At 34.7% G+C, this 21,197-nt stretch overlaps 1 protein-coding gene across 1 annotated transcript in view; it reads right to left on the bottom strand.

Annotated features, from left to right (window-relative positions):
• Positions 1-21,197, bottom strand: part of LOC129926172 (uncharacterized) — a 34,131-nt gene that overhangs the window by 1,048 nt on the left and 11,886 nt on the right. Inside the window, exon 8 of the mRNA XM_056028517.1 lies at positions 18,683-18,796. Coding sequence (XP_055884492.1) covers positions 18,683-18,796 — 114 coding nt within the window. The remainder of the gene's footprint in view (positions 1-18,682; positions 18,797-21,197) is intronic.

Below are 21,197 nucleotides of genomic sequence, written 5' to 3'. Positions count from 1 at the left end.
TACATACATGAACAAAGACTAACTACTGAAATTGAAATGCTTACTAAAAATTAATTTACTTAATTAATTAATAAATCTCCTATGTTCTTTCTTAAATTAAACGTAAGCTGTTAACCAGGTTAAATCAAATTGACTAGATTGGTTTAAATGCCTGAAGGCAACGCACTTTTACACGCATCACGCACATTGTATTACTCCACTGTTCAGTTCGCTAGTTTCATCTAGATCTAGAGCTTATAACTTAATGGGCATCGCGAACAAGTTTAAGAAGATTGACCTAGTCAAAATCTAGGTCATTTCTAAGGGTTTGTGAAATAGCTATTCAAGTACGATCCACTCCTGAGAGAACATTTTCTTCGAACTAAAGTTCCAGACCAAACACGTACAAGTCTCCACAAAAACAAAACGAACCTATTTTAATATTGGCTGATAATGAGCCAGATATTTATCGATTTTTCAAACAATTCACCTTACATCACAAAAACTGAATCAATTTTTCCAAATATTGAGGTTACGTTGTCATGGATAATGACGGGGTACAAGTTCTGTAGTATTTTATCGACATCAATGAAATTCATTATCTGCAATACCAGGAAAAAGAGGCAGACAGAAAAATCAATGGTAAGACAACATAAACCAATGGACGGGACTGTCAAATGAAATATCAAGACGAGACGGATAGGAAAGGAGAAAGATGGTCAACGGATCTTGTGTGGTGCCCCAATGGTCCAACAGATTAAACTCAGCTTTTTTTAAAAAAGGGAGATACATCTTCTTTGTTTGTTAATGCAATTACATTTTTTGTCCCCATTCAAAGGTAAAAGCAAAAGAACTGTTTATTTTCTGATTTTAAGGGATAGTTGAATGCGAACAATTAACGAAACAAATTCATAAATATCATATTTAAGAAGAACTGGGGTGGCTGAGTGGTAAAGCGCTTGGCTTACGAAACGAGGGGTCCCGTGTTTAAGACTGGAATTTTTCATTTGGGATCTCAAGACGCCTTTGAGTCCACCCAACTTAAATTGGTACCTGACACTAGTTAGAGTAAGGAAAGCGGTTGTGCTAGCAACATGACACCCTCGTTAACCGTCGGCCATAGAAACAGATGACATATAGGGCTAAATCTGCCGTATAGGTCGCAAAACCTGAAGGGGGTCATCTACTTAACTTTGAGTTGAGCCATTGGACAATATTAGAAAGAATATGAAAAGGGCATTGTTGAATGTGTTATGTAATTGTGATATGTGATTGTAATATGAGGGTGATTGTGATATGTGGATGATTGTGAAATGTGTATGTTATATGTGGATGAAATGTAATTACAAAAAGCAATCACATATATGTGATTGTGATTTTAATATATCGTATGTGATTGTGAAACGTGGTGATTGTGATATGTGGGTGATCGTGATATGTGGATGATTGTAATTGTGATATGTGGTTCTGATTTGTGATATGTGCATGTTATATGTGATTGTGATATGTAATGTGATAGTTATTTTGGTATGTAATACGTGATGTGTCATTGTGAAATGTGGGAGATTGTGATGTGTGATTATGATATGTGGATGATCGTGATTTGTGGGTGATTGTGAAATGTGGGTGATTGTGATATGTGAGAGATTGTGATGTGTGATTATGATATGTGGATGATCGTGATTTGTGGGTGATTGTGAAATGTGGGTGATTGTGATATGTGAGAGATTGTGATGTGTGATTATGATATGTGGATGATCGTGATTTGTGGGTGATTGTGACATGTGGGTGATTGTGATATGTGAGAGATTGTGATGTGTGATTATGATATGTATATGATCGTGATATGTGGGTGATTGTGATTGTAATATGTTGTTCTGATTTATGACTGTGATATGTGGATGATTATGATATGAGGGTGATTGTGATATTTATGTGATTGTGATATGTAATTTTGAAATATGATTGTGATATGTGAGAGATTGTGATGTGTGATTATGATATGTGGATGATCGTGATTTGTGGGTGATTGTGATATGTGGGTGATTGTGATTGTAATATGTTGTTCTGATTTATGACTGTGATATGTGGATGATTGTGATATGTGGATGATTGTGATATTTATGTGATTGTGATATGTAATTTTGAAATATGATTGTGATATGTAATGTGACATTTGATTGTGAAATATGATTGTGATATATAACATGATTGTGATATGTAATTGTGATATGTGGTTGATTGTGAAATGTGGGGTGGGTGATGTGATATGCAGGTGATTGTGATATGTGGGATTGATATGTGGTTGATTTTGATATGTGGGTGATTGTGATATGAAGTGATTGTGATATGTGAGTGATTGTGATATGTGATTGTGATATGTAGTTTATTGTGATACGTGGGTGATTGCGATATGAAGGTGATTGATATTTGGGTGATTGTGATATGTGGGTGATTGTGATATGTTTGTGATTTTAGTATGTGAGTGATTGTGATATGTGAGTTATTGTGATATGAGGGTGATTGTGATATGTCGGTGATTGTGATATGAGGGTGATTGTGATATGTGGGTAATTGTGATATGAGGGTGATTGTGATATGTGAGAGATTGTGATGTGTGATTATGATATGTGGATGATCGTGATTTGTGGGTGATTGTGAAATGTGAGTGATTGTGATATGTGAGAGATTGTGATGTGTGATTATGATATGTGGAAGATCGTGATTTGTGGGTGATTGTGATATGTGGGTGAATGTGATTGTAATATGTTGTTCTGATTTATGACTGTGATATGTGGATGATTATGATATGAGGGTGATTGTGATATGTGGATGATTATTATTAAGATATGTGGATGATTGAAATATATGGATGATTGTGATATGTGGATGATTGTTATATTTATGTGATTGTGATATGTAATGTGGCATTTGATTGTGAAATATGATTGTGATATATAACATGATTGTGATATGTAATTGTGATATGTGGTTGATTGTGAAATGTGGGGTGGGTGATGTGATATGCAGGTGATTGTAATATGTGGGATTGATATGTGGTTGATTGTGATATGCAGGTGATTGTGATATGTGGATGATTGTTATATTTATGTGATTGTGATATGTAATTTTGAAATATGATTGTGATATGTAATGTGGCATTTGATTGTGAAATATGATTGTGATATATAACATGATTGTGATATGTAATTGTGATATGTGGTTGATTGTGAAATGTGGGGTGGGTGATGTGATATGCAGGTGATTGTGATATGTGGGATTGATATGTGGTTGATTGTGATATGCAGGTGATTGTGATATGTGGATGATTGTTATATTTATGTGATTGTGATATGTAATTTTGAAATATGATTGTGATATGTAATGTGGCATTTGATTGTGAAATATGATTGTGATATATAACATGATTGTGATATGTAATTGTGATATGTGGTTGATTGTGAAATGTGGGGTGGGTGATGTGATATGCAGGTGATTGTGATATATGGGATTGATATGTGGTTGATTGTGATATGCAGGTGATTGTGATATGTGGGTAATTGTGATATGAAGTGATTGTGATATGTGAGTGATTGTGATATGTGGGTTATTGTGATATGTGATTGTGATATGTAGTTTATTGTGATACATGGGTGATTGCGATATGAAGGTGATTGATATTTGGGTGATTGTGATATGTGGGTGATTGTGATATGTGTGTGATTGTGATATGTCTGTGATTTTAATATGTGAGTGATTGTGATATGTGAGTTATTGTGATATGAGGGTGTTTGTGATATGTCGGGGATTGTGATATGAGGGTGATTGTGATATGTGGGTAATTGTGATATGAGGGTGATTGTGATATGTGGGTGATTGTTATATGTGTAGCACTGTGTACTGCAAGATGCCAGCTTCTCAGAGTTAACTCACGAAGCCTATGCCATGATGTTGCATCAAGTAGTTTCCGTATGAGGGATCTTCAAAATAAAATGCATATTCCTCATCCCATATGCTAGGACAAATTGGTACAAATGCTCCTTTTTCCATAGTGCTTTTAAATCATGGAATGGGTTGCTTGAGCCAGCCAGGAAAATAAACGACTTGGCAGAATTGAAGTCATTGGTTAATACGCATGACTTGATGCCTGTTGCTTAGGACGTAATTGTCTTATTATTTAAAGTAACGTCTGTATTTTATAAGATAAGATAGATAATGGAAATGTCTCAGTTTTTGGAAACAAGAACGTTACCGGTATATGTGAAGCGGTTTTCGTTTTCCAGTGATATGTGTTATTTTTAAATTAATATTAAAAACAATGCAAAATGATGTAATTAAGTAATCAATTTAAATTAATTAAGGTGTAGTCATCATTATCATCATCTTCGAACTACATTTGAGTGAGGGCGTGAGTGGTTCTGCATAAATGTCACCATACAGGCTCCAGCAAAACTGGTCGCTCCGACCCCGTTACGTGGATGTGATAAAAAGGGATTTAAAATCAGTGAACATTGATACTAACCATTGGGAAGACATAGCCTTAAACCGAACTAGTTGGAGAGAGACGGTGACCTAGAAAGCTATGGACAGTGACCAAACATGGGCCTTAACTCTGGAAGAAAAGCGTGCCATACGAAAAATAGGCGGCTCCTGTACCACCAAAGCGAAAGCCACCTTAACCTGCGATATATGTGTCTATCGAACGTAGGGCTCTACAGTCGCATGAAAAATTGTTCGAGATGAACCATAGTCGTTCTACGACTGAAGGAGGCCAACAGGTCTACAATTTGTGGTTTTCCAGACCTGTCGAGACGGAGATCAGTGGGGGTACCATGAGTCAAAGTTTGGCCATAATATGAGCCAACAGGACAGTGATCTGTCCTGCACTGTGCTATACTAACTTGATTATGCCTGGACCGCCTTCACCACGGGGATCTGCGGTCTGGACGCCTCATATCGCTCCCAGACTTTGGGATCTGTGCTGTCCATCGTTTGTACCCATTTAGATTTTCAATAGCTTACCAGCCAAGCAACATGTTACGTAAACCTAGGCATTCACATGTTAAGTTTTCGGTACATTGTCAAACTAAAATTAGTATATAAGGTCCAGTAGACTAGGAATGGGTGACTATCATTTGTGACAAAATGTGTGGGCCGGATAGTTTAGACCTACTAATGCCGGGCCTTATTTCATCACCCAGTCCTCCCCTGCACAGTCTCAGATACACAGACCCTACCAGTTCACACAAAACACTAACACACACATCTAGCCCATTCAGCTCACAATTCTACAAATAACTAGCTTCCGTTGTTGTTTTTTTTACTGGCCGTGTTCAGATTGGTCAAAATGATGACATGATTGTATGTGTATATATATGTGTGTGTGTGTGTGTGTGAAAAACCAACGTGATTTATGGACACATGTGGTGTGTAGTTTTTTTTTAAAGATTTGTTGAACTGTGGGACATCTTTTTGATTTGGATTAGTGGAATAATAGAAGCAGATGCAGGTCTATTCATCATCGATTTTATTGTATTTTCTGAATTTTAGGGATTAGAGTGTTTTTGGTTCATTATTTCATTGGATTATCATTTCATCTATGTTCCTCTATTCTATTGGATTGAAAAAGGATATAAAGAGCTTTGCGTCCTTCGAAGGTGGTTTCTACTTGAGATAGTACTTAGTAGCGAATGAATAATTGGTGAGTTCATTTTATTATTATTATTATTATTATTGAATATATTATATATATATGGATTCCCAGTCATTTCATCCATTGGTCATTTCATCCCCGGTCACTTCATCCCTGGTCACTTCATCCCTGGTCATTTCATCCCCGGTCATTTCATCCATTGGTCATTTCATCCCCGGTCTATTCAACTCCTGGTCATTTCATCCCTTGGACATTTCATCCATTGGTCAATTCATCATCTAATCCATCAAACAATAATTGTAAAAAGTATGAACTAACAATGTTTCATTTATTTATTTTCATTTACATGACAAAAAAGAATGACAAGATAAATAATGTCATTAAAAATATTAAAATTTAACATCTATTGATGTACAGTTAATGCAAAAATTGCTAAATTGTAATCAATAAGATAGACAGGTACAAGAAGACATTGATGGTACCTCGTTTATACTTTCTTGGCTGCATATTTCTTGCAGTCAGCGTTTGCTAGAATCAATATCAGGGTTTGAAATGACATGTTCGTATTCAAGAAAGAACGATTATCAGCGGCGGGATCATAAGTATTCTAATCGTTCTCATCTCTCAAAAGATTTCCACTACTTCCACCACACCTTGGCCTTTGATCTTTACGTCATGAAATATGCGCAGGACAATAGTGACCTTCCTTACAGTAAATAGTAAGAAATATAACTAAATACACACACAAAAAACCATCTATATTTCGATTTTGAACCATTTATTATCTGCTTGTAGAGATTTAAGACTAATTAACATGCAAGACAAGATTAACACACGGAAACGCGTGGGACGTAATTATCTTCTATTTTTTTAAAGAAGCATCTGCAACTTCTAAGATAAGACCGGTACAGTCCGAAAAAGATATAGACCCGCAGTGTAACGTTACCGCACAATATTTTAACCTCTGCAAGCTCAGTAAATGAGGTATCTATTGTGGTATACCTGTATTCATAGACCTCTCGAATATTCGTTCATATAAGTAGACATAGTATACAATAATAATAATAATAATAACCCTGGATACTCATATAATGAACCCAAGAGTTGGAAAACTACTGAAAGTCTGTATGGATAATTGGAAGAAAAGTCTATACCTTAATGGTGATAAACTGGGTTCTGTGCACATACGAAGGGGTAGGCCTATATACCAGGGTGACTATCTCCGCTCTGATTCTGCCTAGCTATTAACCCACTATCTAAATTACTCCGTGGCACTACAAACGGTTTTAGGGTTGGCACTAAATGTATAAAAAGTGTGACCCACTTATTATATATGGATAATTGAAAGCTATATGCAGAGACGGAGCAAAAGTTACACACCTTAATTAAAACGATAAAATGCTTTAGTGACGATATCTGTCTTTTGGCCTGGATAAGTGTGGCATCATAAGCATTAAAAAGGGCTAGGCAGCCAACACCAACATTGCATTTGAAGGCATCGAGGAATTGAACTCTGCCTCTCTTTATAAATATTTTGGAATAAACCAGAATGACAAGATAAACTTAAAAAATTAAAAGAGGACTTTCTTGATAAATACAAGCAAAGAGTTGATAAATTCCTCAACAACAAACTGTCTGGCAGTAACCTCATCACTGGAATAAACAGCTGGGCCGTCCCAGTGCTCCTTTACGCGTTCGGTGTGATCAAATGGACTGACACCGACCTACATGACATTGATAGACTCACGAGAAAACTACTAACCAAATTTCGATATTTACAAGTCCTCCACCATAAGGTTATACCTGACTAGGAAAGATGGTGGTCGTAGATTGCAAAACATTTTCAAATTTTGTAAGATGCAAGTTAGAAAAATACGATCAAAGCTGCACGCCTCCAGCAATGAACTTGTTTCCTTCCAATGCAAATACGACTCGGAAGCAACCCCTCTGAACCTAAACAATGCTGATGTTAATGTCACATGACACCCTGCTCGTAAAGCGTTGACCAATGCAACAGAAGACCTTAACATCATCTGACCTATAGATCGCAAGGTCTGAAATTCGGAAATTCTTACTAGACCTTAACGAATTGACCAGAGGTATTGTAACAAATTTACGAAAAAAAAATGTATAACAAAGCGTTACTTTGTACAATGAAAAAGATTAACTCAATATTTGTCTATCGTGTCGTAAGTAGACGCCTGTGAATCGAATTTTGACGACGAAAATCTTTTACCATATCCTGTGTCTGTATCTGTTTTTCGAAAAAAAAAAAGAAAGAAGTTTAGAGTTAGCATTTAAACCCCTAATTTGTTTTTTTGTTTTTTACCAACACCTCTTAATTAAATAACATGACATGTACAATTAAAATAAGGACTAATTAAGCTCCACCCTGACGGTATTGAATGGTAACGAGACCAATAGATATAGAAGGCCTGAACACTGACCTACAACGTCACAACCTGTGGGTAGTTTATACTGATAGCTCGTTGACACGTCACAGGTCTGTTCGGGCTGTTGGTCTAAGCTGCCCACATGTAGTGACGTTGCGCTCTGTGTTCAGGCCCTTTATAATGAATAGTTTCGGTGGTAGTAAGAATGAAAAAAAAATCTTCCACCTATCAAGCCACAATGTGCTTGTTTTAATTTAAATTTGTGATTTCAAACGATTCAATCGGAATCTCAGAGCAGTGGACATAGATGTTGACCAGTGGGAAGACATAGCCCTGGACCGCACTGTGTGGGAAAATATGGTGACGAAGGAAGTTAAGGAAAGCGAAATGGGAAAAGTTTTTACCAGACAGACAGATTGAAATAGAAGCTCCAAAGGAACGAAACGAAACGCTATCGTTTGGTGTCAGAGGCGGATCTGCTAGAATTTAGCACTGCTAACTAACAAAGGGTTAAAGACTTTGGAATTCTCCCCAGGGTTGACTCCCATAGTCTATTAGACCTACATGTTTGGGGTCTTTAACCAGAGCGATCTATCTCTTAAGAGGGCAACCAATCAATGCTTAAGAGCCTCTCCCGCATGAAAACATGAAACGTATGCTTTAATCGTTGTGCTGTTAACACATCACCCTCCTAGAATATTTACATGATTATATATTAATTACAATTGAGAAGAAAGAAATGGAAAAAAAAAAAGAAAAAACTGTCATGCCGGTTACTTTGTAATCGTGTCGATATTCATTACTCGGATTCAATTCATTGTAATTTTGAAGTTCTTTCCCTTGACTTTGAAGTTGCGTTTCTTTATTTAGTCTTCTATTCTGTCCATTGAGTTGTGTCCCTTGGTTTGGAGCTCTCTCTTGTCTTGTGTTTGACGTTGTGCTATAATGTCTGGCTCTATATATCAACATCAACACAACCAGGATCAGAACAATGACGCCAGCACCTATAGCAATGCCTATACCAATACCAGCCTCAAATGTCATAGAGCTGGATTCACGTTCTTTTAGCGCTGTAAATAATGATGGTAATAGTATAGTACTAAGTGTCTACTTACTAGTAGAACATCTCAAAATTCATGTCTCCACCGACACCGACTAATAATATAACGAAATCTAGCTCACTACAATAACACAGCCTTTCAGTCTCACGTTCTGGAGTTGTCTGTCCTAACTCAGACCAAATGACGACAATGAAATCTATATTGCATCATTCTTATCTTATAAAATACAGACGTTACTTCAAAAAAGGAAGATGGTTACGTCCTACGCGTCATGCATGTTAACCAATGACTAAAATTCTGCCAAATTTTGTTTTTCTGGCTGGCTCAGGCAACCCATTCCAAGCTCTAATAGCACTAGGGAAGGAAAAGCATTTGTACAAATTTGTATTTGCAATTTATCATGTGTCTCCCTTGTGTCTTTCTGAGAATTTTATTAAATATTGTTTTTGTATTTGAAGATTATGGTTCAGTGCTTTATGTATAATTGCTACTTTACTTCTAAGTCCTCTCTCCTGAAGGCATTCACAACCTCTTCCCAACGTCACCATAGAAACACACCCACACAAACATATACACACACATACACACCATAACACCGACCCATTTCTATAAGCACAAGACAGCATCGGATGGGTATGTGGCTAGTGTTGAACCATCGTTACTACACCATACAGTGATTTTCTCCATCGACACTGTCAGGGGAGACTACAATGAATTGTGTTCCCCTCTAATGAAACTTAAGGACCGATTATCTGCTCTTAATAAATGATGGCTGATAGATAAATTTACCGCACTCACCCCTTTCATATTCTCATATTCTCCCACCGCTGCACAAGTAAAAACTTAAAGTTATGCGAATGTATTAATCTACTCGATGTTTATAAACCAGTCCTACGGTTATTGTATCCGGACTGGACAAGGAGATCTTCTATCACTACAAAAAATGTCTTGAAAAACTTGTTGTTTTTGTAAAGTAATTGTAAGAAGTAAGGTTGTTTTTTTAACTCTAACCTATGTAACATATAATTTAATGTTTAGATCTAGATCTAGTAATTGAAAATTGTTTGATATATATAAAAACAAAATCAATCTAGTTAAACGTACATTAGACGACTAAAATCAATAGACGTGTATTATTTCGATTTAGGATTTCGAAATAGTTTCTTACAGGAAACTGACAGGAAATGGTTTTAATTAATGAATTTGCCTGAATATATAGTGCTGTGATTAATACATAAGGCATTAGTGAGGAACGTAGCCCCAGCTGTGACCTACATACCTTGCCACATCCAGGACAAGCATAACCATTGTCCGCAGGTGGTCGACCCAGACTCTCTCTCCGCCGGCCGCGTCTGCCCTCGGCAGCAGATTTCCCCCTGGTCTCGAATGTGTATCCCGCGACCTCGTGAGCGACCAGCTCCGATGCCGCACGCAGCCACATAACAATAACATAACAATCTATATATATAGGTCTGTGAGTTGATTAATTGCGGATTAGGAATTAGTTTCCGTTTTCCAGTCTAGATATAATATATATACCATAGACATATATATATAGACTGGACGATAAAGAACAAATTATTATCGGAAATATTTGGGAAAAGATAAGTGTGTAGATCCACATCACAAACCTATATATATTTGCCTATGTCTATGATTATAAAACAAAGACAAAATATTGGGAGTATGGCAGTTTTGCACTTTTCAAAACTAAACATCAAAGGTATATATTGGCTGAAATGTTAGTCCTAAAATTTATAGCTCAATCGCCGCCATTTTTTTTCACATAGATATAGTACATAAAACATATTGACTCCCCCCAAATAAAAATAACTTCCTACTTCCAGTCTATATTTATTTATGTCTATGATATATACATAGGTCTGTGGTTTATAACATGCTAATGATGTGCCTACAGATCCAGACTAAGAGGACAGTGCGCAAAATGTTCCTGAAATTTACTAATTTATTCGTAAATGAATTGGGCCCTCATGCGGAAATAGCCGCTGATGTATATCTGATCCAGATGAAGATTGTCTACACCATAGACATAAATAGATATAGACTGGCCGATAATAGAGTTTTATGAAACGAAAATTTGTGACTTGCATTTCTGTGTACTTTATTTATGTCTAGGAGTTTTGTTTAATCTCTAAGACTGAAGATCATGCAATTTTTCAATTTTTCAGAATTCGGAAATCCGAGATATACATGTTTTCAAGTTACATGAAGTTATTTCCTTTTTCCAGTCCATATTTATTTATGTCTATGGTCTAGACCTAAAGCCAAATTTAATTTACTCTTTATTAAATTTGAATAATTATAACGATAAAACTATAGTTTTCCCAAGTGTGGCCAATTAGTTAGTAATTCTTTTCCCAAAGATAAACACCAACAGTCAAATTTCTAAAAAAAAATCATTGAAACCGTTTTCAAGAACCTATACCTTCTGTTAAAGGGCAGGGCTGATTCTCGTGACAGTATGGAATTAAAGTTTGCATTCTTGTAAGCTGGTTGAAAAAAATCCACAGAAAACCGACTTCTTCTACCCAAATTTAACTTAATTGGACATGATATCTGTACAATTAAACCTACCAATGGTACATTCTGGTGGATTACTGTCACCACCTCAAAGTTGGTGCCATAGAGTAGAAACCCTAATTCTGTATTGTGTATGTTAATTCCATATTGTGAATCTTATTCACAACCCATGTGGCACTAAGGTGAACACTTTTGACCTTAGGCGAACCAGAGAGTTAAAGGCAGTCAGTCCACATAGAGATCTTGTAGCAAGCACTTGTATTGAGTCACTTAAGATATAAGCAGTAGAGTTAGATGTTTAAAGTAGTTGGTTATAGAATAAGTACTAAGTTGTGATATTCGTATATTACTGTTGGATTAATACTGACCATTCCTGGGTCGAATTGTATGGTGTATTCACTATGTGGTGTTATATTAAACTTATTGTGTCTGCTACACCCAGCGTCATTTCATTATTCAGTGATTTGTAACAAGAACCCAATGTCACCACCACGCCTACATTGATAACCACAGCCACATTCATAACATATAAAATAAACACGGTGACATTTATTGGTGTCAGAAGTGTCCAAAGTGCAAGTCATTTATTGTCAGAAAATGACATTTTTGGTGTCAGAAGCGGCCGAAAACGACATTTATGACAGCATTGTTCAAAGTCACTTTAACATGATATGCTGAGACAACCTGCGTGGACGAAACTAGACAACCCTGATCTTACAACCTGTGTGGGTGAAACTAGACAACCCTGATCTTACAACCTGTGTGGGTGAAACTAGACAACCGTGATACTACAACCGGTGTGGGTGAAAATCTAGTACTACAAGTCGTTTGAAGACAGCTGATATATGGTCAGTCGAAGTAGCTGACATATTCAAGAATCATCTACATCGAGTGCTCGTCATAATTCTAATGACACACTCCTATTGTCGCTGTCTAACAGCACATTTAATAAGAGAGCGCTCTTACTCTTAGACCTCTCTTGTCGTCACTACCTAAGGTCATTTTTAGTTATTTATATTTGTTTCAGCAACTGTACGAAACAGTGGATTACCTATCAAGCACATGAATTATTTATTGGATTACTTGTCAACTATATGAGTTGTTTAATGGATTATCGGTCAAACATATGAAGTATCTATTGGATTACTATTGTTCAAGAACTTGAGTACCGTATCATTTAACATTGTACTGTGAATTTAACAAGTGGATTACTTATGAACTGTACCATTGTGCTGTGGATTTAGCAAGTGAATTACTTATGAACTGTACCATTGTACTGTGGATTTAACAAGTGGATTACTTATGAACTGTAACATTGTACTGTGGATTTAACAAGTGGAATACTTATGAACTGTAACATTGTACTGTGGATTTAACAAGTGGATTACTTATGAACTGTACCGTTGTGCTGCGGATTTAGCAAGTGGATTACTTATGAACTGTACTGTGGACATGTTTTATGTGGAGCATCACCGGAACTTTATGTACAAGTCAAGCATCAAGTGAATATTTAAGGGAAGTAACTTTAATTACCCTTTAGTATTAATGAATATTGATTAGTTCTCTTGAACTACACCACAATTTTTTTTCATTGTTTACATTTGTATTTATATATATACATTTGACTTTAGGGACTAAATTTAATTATCTATTGAGTCTGAGCATTTATATTTTTTTTCAAGTAAGCATCCAGGTATTGGTAGGGACTCTTTAGATAAAGTAAATACTTGATCGTATAGCTGTATTAGTTAAGTTTGTATTTCGTCAAGTATCTATCATATTGTTAAACTCTTGTATTGATATTGTCTTGTTTACATTTGTTGAATTTTCTTTTGCGTCATTGCTATTTCTCATTGTAATTCTTTTGTCTACTATTTCTACTATCTTGTAATGTCTCTTTAAAGCAGACTGTTTAGTATCTATAGTGTATTTATGTTTGTCTAATTACTTATTAATATATATATTTATTTTACTTCTTATTTCAACCTATTTTTTATTATTATCAACACTACACTACACACTTGATACACTATGGGATATATATTTTGATTGGAGATTGACAAGATTTATATTGTATATACTCTTCAAACACATTCAACTATTTTGATACTATTGATACATTGATCACTATTTATCAGACTAATAAGGCTCACATAATTGTGAATTATTTGTTGCAATAAACTTTTACATTGCAAGTGGAGATACTAAAAATACATAATCACATAATTGATCAGTAAAGTATTACATTACGAACTAGACAAAGTACCAAGAATAACTTAAGATACCTCATAACCTCAATTGTTTCGCACAAAATATATATCTACTATTACCTGTAATTACTATTTGAGCAATATAAGTATTTATTGTAAAATATTTCATTTACAAATATCTAGTATACATATCTATTACTAAACTATATTACTAATTTGAATCTTTGAAAATGGCTGAGTATGAAAAACTAATAGAGATAGTGGAAAAACTAAAGTTAAAAGAAGATGATAGAGCTGCATTCATTAAAATTGAAATAGATAGAATTAGAGTAGAAAAAGACAAGCAACGGGAAGAAAGGCTACATGAAAGAAGACTGAGAGAGAAAGAACAAGAAAACTTAGAGAAAGAAAAAGAACGCCAGCATGAAATAAAATTAAAAGAACATGAAGAAAAAATGGCCAAGCTAGCAAAAGAAAACAAAGACAATTCAGCAAGTCAAACTTCATCTGCCTACAATCATCAGTATCATAGCAAATTTAGGAACTTTGATCCAAAAGAAGACACATTAGAAAATTTCATAATTCAATTTGAATACATCTGTCAAACAGCAAATATGAATAGTGCACAAATGGCTCAACAACTTCTAGCTAACCTAAGAGGGGAACCACTAAACATCATCGACACACTAACTATGGAGCAAAGAAAAGACTACAACACAGTAAAACAAAGACTTATTGAACATTTTGGCAAAACGGAGGAGCACTATCGAAAACTTTTTAGGGAAATAAAACTAGCAAAGAATACAGATTTAAAAAGAACAATACATGACATGCGCCAGAACATGACAAAGTGGCTACAACTCGCAAACTGCAACTTAGATGACCCCAAACAGATCTTAGATTTCTTTCTCATTGAGAATGTGTTAATTAATGTTACAGATGCAGCATTCTCATTCCTGAAGGAGAGAAAAATAAAAAATGAAGCTGAATTGATATCAAACTTAACAACATACAAAGACTCACACCCAAACATCACCATTGACAAAAGGGAATTGTACAATGTAGCTGCAACAGTGACAGAAAACCATCCAAGAACTACAAATAAATTTAAATATGCCAAGAGCCTACAATGTTTTTTCTGTGGCATATTGGGTCACACCAAAGCAGAGTGCAGAAAGAGAATGGCATCAGAAAAACAGCAACATGTAAATAGAAACCATAAATATGGAAGAGATAACAGAACTTTCCAGAGCTTCAGTCCTAACTATAATAGATCCTATCAACAACAATATAACAGAAGAACATGGCAAAGCTACAGTCCAACTAACAGTAGATCACATCAAACAAACAGAAGATGGCAAAACAACAGAATGTCTAGAAGAGACCAATTTCAAGATAGACAACATACTTACCACAATAACAATCATACCAGACAAAACATAGCAGCTGTAGCAACTGAAAGACCAATAGAATATGAAACAGTAGCATATATACAGACAAAGGTAGCCAAATTAAAAGTGTATCCTGCCTATGTGGATGGCATTAAGGTATATGCATTACGTGACAGCGGCTGCACCTCAATCATTGTGAAGAAATCACTAGTAAAACCTGAACAGATCCTAAAAGACAAGGTCACACTGACTTATGGGAATAAAGACTTATGGGAAGTATGTGAAACAGCATTAGTTTTCATTGAATCACCATGGTTCACTGGTCAATACAAAGCCATAGTAATGAACAACCCAGCTGAAGAACTAATTATAGGGAACATAGAGAATATAGTTGAACTATCAGAAGAAGCCTTAGTAAAATGGGCTAATAGCGTGAATCAAGAAAACATTGAGTTAGCATCAACTACTAATTCACATGATTACAACAATGTCAGTATACATGAAGCAACTAAACATAATCAGTCAATTGCAGATACAAATAAAGTAGATGTAGAATGTCAAACAGATTCTAGCACAACACTAAAAGTAACTAGTGAGATACAAACAGAGGAAGTATGTTCCTATACAAATGCTCATAGAGATGAATTCAGACCTCAATACAGAACTACTAATGAGAAAATGGCCTTAACATTTAAAAATAGTAAACAACTAGAACTCTATAGTGCATCAGTTAATGAACGTGATGTTAAGTGCATAATAGATGAAGAATCTACCACAACCTTTGTAGATAAATATTTAGTGAAGCAAGAGAATTATCTAAATGACATAGCTATTGTTACTATGCCCAATAGTAAAATCATACACTGTAAAACTGCTATGGTAGATATTACATCACCATGGATAAATGGGAAATTTAAGGTTGTTGTTCTAGAAAACACTATCTGTTCAATAATTATTGGAGCATATCCAAATTTGGTCAAACCTTGGGAAAAGCCACAAATTAGAACTAATCTATGTTTATACAAATTGCCTGGTAATTGTTCATTGGATGATATCTTATCTAGTGTTGAAAATGTATCTAGTAATTGTACCTATAGTAGTATTGAAGAGCATCCAAAAATATGGCTATTTTATGTGGTTAGATAATAAAGATTTTGAGGAATACAAGAAGATTTTGCATGAGATGTATGAAAACACTATTCAAGGTCAAAGAATTAAAGTCACCATTGTAAATTTCAAAGATTTAAGATTCACACCTTAAAGTAAACATTGAGCATTATTCTGTAAACATTGAGCATTATTCTGTAAACATTGAGCATTATTTTGTAAACATTGAGTACTATTTGTAAACATTGAACTAGAACTAAGACTTCATTTTTTTTAAAAACTCTATTTGTAAACAAACTTTGGAATTTGATTACTTCATTGTAACCTACATTTTTTTCACATTCTTTTGTCAACAAGAATAACATTTTTGTACTCAACAATGTAAACAAACATTGAATTTTTTCCCAACTTATTCAGTACCTAGCTTAATTTTTTTCCATACAATGTAAACATTATTTTTCTCATTGTATTGAGAAAAAAAATTTTTTTCTACAGCTATTGTAAACAAGATTGGAATTTTTTTTACTATGTCATTTATCACAATTATATAACTTAGTCACATTTTTCAATACTATTGAAAAAGGAGATTGATTCATAATGTAACTTATTTATTCAATGTCAATTAGTGTAATGAAATATTGACATACACTTGTATTTTTTTGAAAACATTTTTGTCAAACTATTCTTATGGACTATATTTTTGTAACAATCATTGATGTAAACAAGAAGATTGTTGTACAAACTTTTTGATATTTCAAGTGCTGAAAGAGACACTTGATATTATTCTTTTAAATTGGACTTACACATTTTTTTCACAACAGATTAAAATGAATACAACTAAACTAGTAGGATGTTATGCTTGTATATATATGCTTGAACAAATTAATGTAAACTCAAAGATTGTATCACAACTGACACATTTTCTCAGTTGAATCCTTTTTGACTAAAGAATTTTTTGAACTTTGTACTCAATAATTATTTGATAAACAATGTAACATTAAACTTTTGCCATTACTAGCTACAAATTATTTGAACTGTTATATGGAGAAATACTTAATTGAAACATAAGGTGCATGCAACAAGCACTATGAAAGATATTTATTTTGATTTCATGTTGATACTTTTGATCCAATATTTTGATACTTGAATTATACATATTTACTTGTGTAATATTAATGCACAACAATTTTTTATGGAGATGTCAAACCTCATATTGAAGTAAATAGATATATTGAATTTGTAACAATGCTCATTAAGCAATTTAATCTTGAATTTTGACATATACTTTGAATTTTTCTATACTTATCACTTACATATTGAGACTTACTTGTAACATTTTCTACATGATTTGTACATATTGTATTATTGGTGTTAAAAATCAGACTTCTAACATTTCTATAGTGTCAAAGATTTTTTTATAAATAGATATTGTGAATAAAAAACTTGTATTAATTTTTCACATTGTGACATAGGAGATTGTCATTGAAATTTTCGTCACACTTTGCACATATTATTATGAAAAAGACTTGTAAATATTGAACACATTTGAATATTGATGTATATATTAGAACTACATGTAAAGAATTATTTGGGATGTTAAGTATTTGACTCAGAGAATTATTTGAATTGCCTTACAAGAATATGATGAATTAGAGAATTTTGCCCTTGTATGAATTTTTTTTGATTCAGCAAATATTTTGTGTAACACTTTCATATTATATATTTTATTTCAAGTTTGTAGTTCTATTTGAACTCAGCAATTGAACATTTCATAGACCCCAAGAATTCCAATTGATCCTACTTATGATAATTATGTCGTCAAGCTGAAAAAAATTTCTTCAAAATTTTTTTCAAAAGGGCGGTGATAGGTAATGTCACCACCTCAAAGTTGGTGCCATAGAGTAGAAACCCTAATTCTGTATTGTGTATGTTAATTCCATATTGTGAATCTTATTCACAACCCATGTGGCACTAAGGTGAACACTTTTGACCTTAGGCGAACCAGAGAGTTAAAGGCAGTCAGTCCACATAGAGATCTTGTAGCAAGCACTTGTATTGAGTCACTTAAGATATAAGCAGTAGAGTTAGATGTTTAAAGTAGTTGGTTATAGAATAAGTACTAAGTTGTGATATTCGTATATTACTGTTGGATTAATACTGACCATTCCTGGGTCGAATTGTATGGTGTATTCACTATGTGGTGTTATATTAAACTTATTGTGTCTGCTACACCCAGCGTCATTTCATTATTCAGTGATTTGTAACAAGAACCCAATGTCACCACCACGCCTACATTGATAACCACAGCCACATTCATAACATATAAAATAAACACGGTGACAATTACTGTACCCATTACGTCCTTTGTCACATTCACCAGTTACACTGTTACATGAATTGTTGTAACAATTGTCACTGCAATTCTGTTGACAGTTAATGCCATAAGTCCCTGAAGCACAGACTGAAATTAAATGTATATTTATTACAACACAATTTTATTACAGTTGCTCTTATTAGCTTGCTTATTCATGAATGGAACCTGCATAAAACATGGGTCCACACCTAAAACAGAAAACCGACTTCCTCCACCCTAATTTAACTTAATTGGACACACTAGCGGATCCAGAACTTTGGAGTGCGGGGGGAGGCGATTTTTTCAAAACCCTTACCCTAACGCCCAGTAAACCCTAAACCTATGCATAAACGCACACACAACATGCATATATATATATATATATATATATATATATATATATATATATATATATATATATATATATATATTATAGCTTTTATATAGCACTACTTTTATGCTTATAGCATGCTCAGAGCGCTTTGGTCCAATCTATCTAGGAGTTGCTTTTCCGTGCTGCCTTTAGGCGCTCAGTAAACACAACTCTGCCCGAGTCGGGTGTCGAATCTCGAGCCCCCTTCTAGGTAGCCAAGCCAAGCCAAGTTCAAGCGCACTTGGCCTCTTGACCAATGGTACAATATATATATTATGGGAATAAAAAAAGAAGTGTTTCTCAACCTTCGGCAAAAAAAAAAAAAGCACTCATGTTGGCGGCATTTCTCTTGACAGCTAGGGGGTCTGGGAGAGTGCTGTAAGCTCCCCCAGTGACGTCAATCGTTTCCTTGCTTTCTTTTACTGCAGAAACACATTCTCATGACATCTACTGCTCACTATTTTTCCTATTGAAAAAGTCAGATCAAATTTAGTAAAAGTAAAGTAACTTGGGAGGCGAGAGCCGATCCTGAAGTGTGACTGACAATCGAGGCACGTGTGGCGAAAATATTTCTTTATTAGGCTTATTTGTCGTAATATTATCTTTATGTTAAGTGAGACCTATTGTAGTAGGCTTATTTTTGGTCAGAATAAGATGCCAACAGAACGATGGTTAAACGCACAAAAAATATCAAATCTCCAAGAACTTTTTGAATTACGTTTTACTTATAAAATATTCTGAATATATAGGTCTTTACTACATTGGAGTTACAACCAATTTGTTCCTTGAAAAGATCAGATACTCACAGATTTACATTAAATCTATGAGGATCGCCTCGGAAATTTTTTTGTTTAAATATTTTTTAAAATTGTAAATGAATTGTAAAAGATTCAATTTGTTCAGTAGGCCTGTTTGTAACTTCGTTTCGTAGCAGTACTATAATTCAAAGCTCTGTTAACAAGCTGTGATTTCTACAAATAAATTGGACCGCCCCCACACCACTCGAAAGTATATGATTGATGCCATCCCCCCCCCCACCATACCAAATCGGTCAGCATACTAGAGGGAGGGGGGGGGGGCTAAATAATATAAAAATAGGTTGAAATATAAATAACTACTATACATTATTAACAGACGTAATAAATTCGTATACAAATTGTGTGATTTCTTTTCTAATATTCGCCTCCCACTTCCGTCGGAAGAGTGGGGGGGGGGGAGCGATCGGCCCTACCGCCTTTTCCCCTGGATCCGCCGGTGATTGGACACTATACTCTTATTAGGTTGCTTATTCATGGGTGGAACCTGCATTGAACATGGGTCGACACCGATCTAGAGATCTGCTCTAACAATATTCCCTAAAATTATATTCATGTCTTTTTGGAAATAAAAATACTACTAATTTGTTGCGAATAAAAATTCTGATTGAACTGTTACAATTTGTATTAATATCTTAATCAACTCAAAATTTATTTAGGATATTTTTAAATAAAATTTAGTGGAATTTATTCTGTAAAGAGTCAGAAAAATAAAGCCTGCCCAATCCAGCCCCATCTTCTCTTGTTATTTCTTCAGCAGCGGAAGACTATTAAACGAATATCGTTCCATGGTTTTTCAATCTAACATGCATTAGTTATAATGAGAAAAACTATGACTCTATAAGATGTATATCATATGTTATAAAAAAAGACAACTTATTTTTAATGTTTTTCGTTTTACTTTACGTATTTTGGTTGTCCCTTAGGAATTGAAGAATTACACCTTAGACTAATTTTCTTCCCACTTCCCGCTGTATATTTATAGAATCACAAAAATAAATCACCTGCTATCTAACTCACTGACTTTATTTATGACATCACACACTGTCGACAGCGCCCTAACACACTGACTTTATTCATGACATCATACAGCATCACCGGCCCTCTAAACACACTGACTTTATTCATGACATCACACAGTAGCACCTGCGCCCTAACACACTGACTTTATTTATGACATCACACAGTATCACCTGCGCCCTAACACACTGACTTTATTCATGACATCACACAGTTTCACCTGCCCTCTAAACACACTGACTTTATTCATGACATCACACACTATCAACTGCTGTCTAGCATATTGACTTTACTCATGACA

The sequence above is a fragment of the Biomphalaria glabrata genome, chromosome 5 (genome assembly GCF_947242115.1).
Source record: "Biomphalaria glabrata chromosome 5, xgBioGlab47.1, whole genome shotgun sequence".
NCBI lineage: Eukaryota > Metazoa > Mollusca > Gastropoda > Planorbidae > Biomphalaria > Biomphalaria glabrata.
This window is presented reverse-complemented; position numbering and strand designations above follow the sequence as displayed.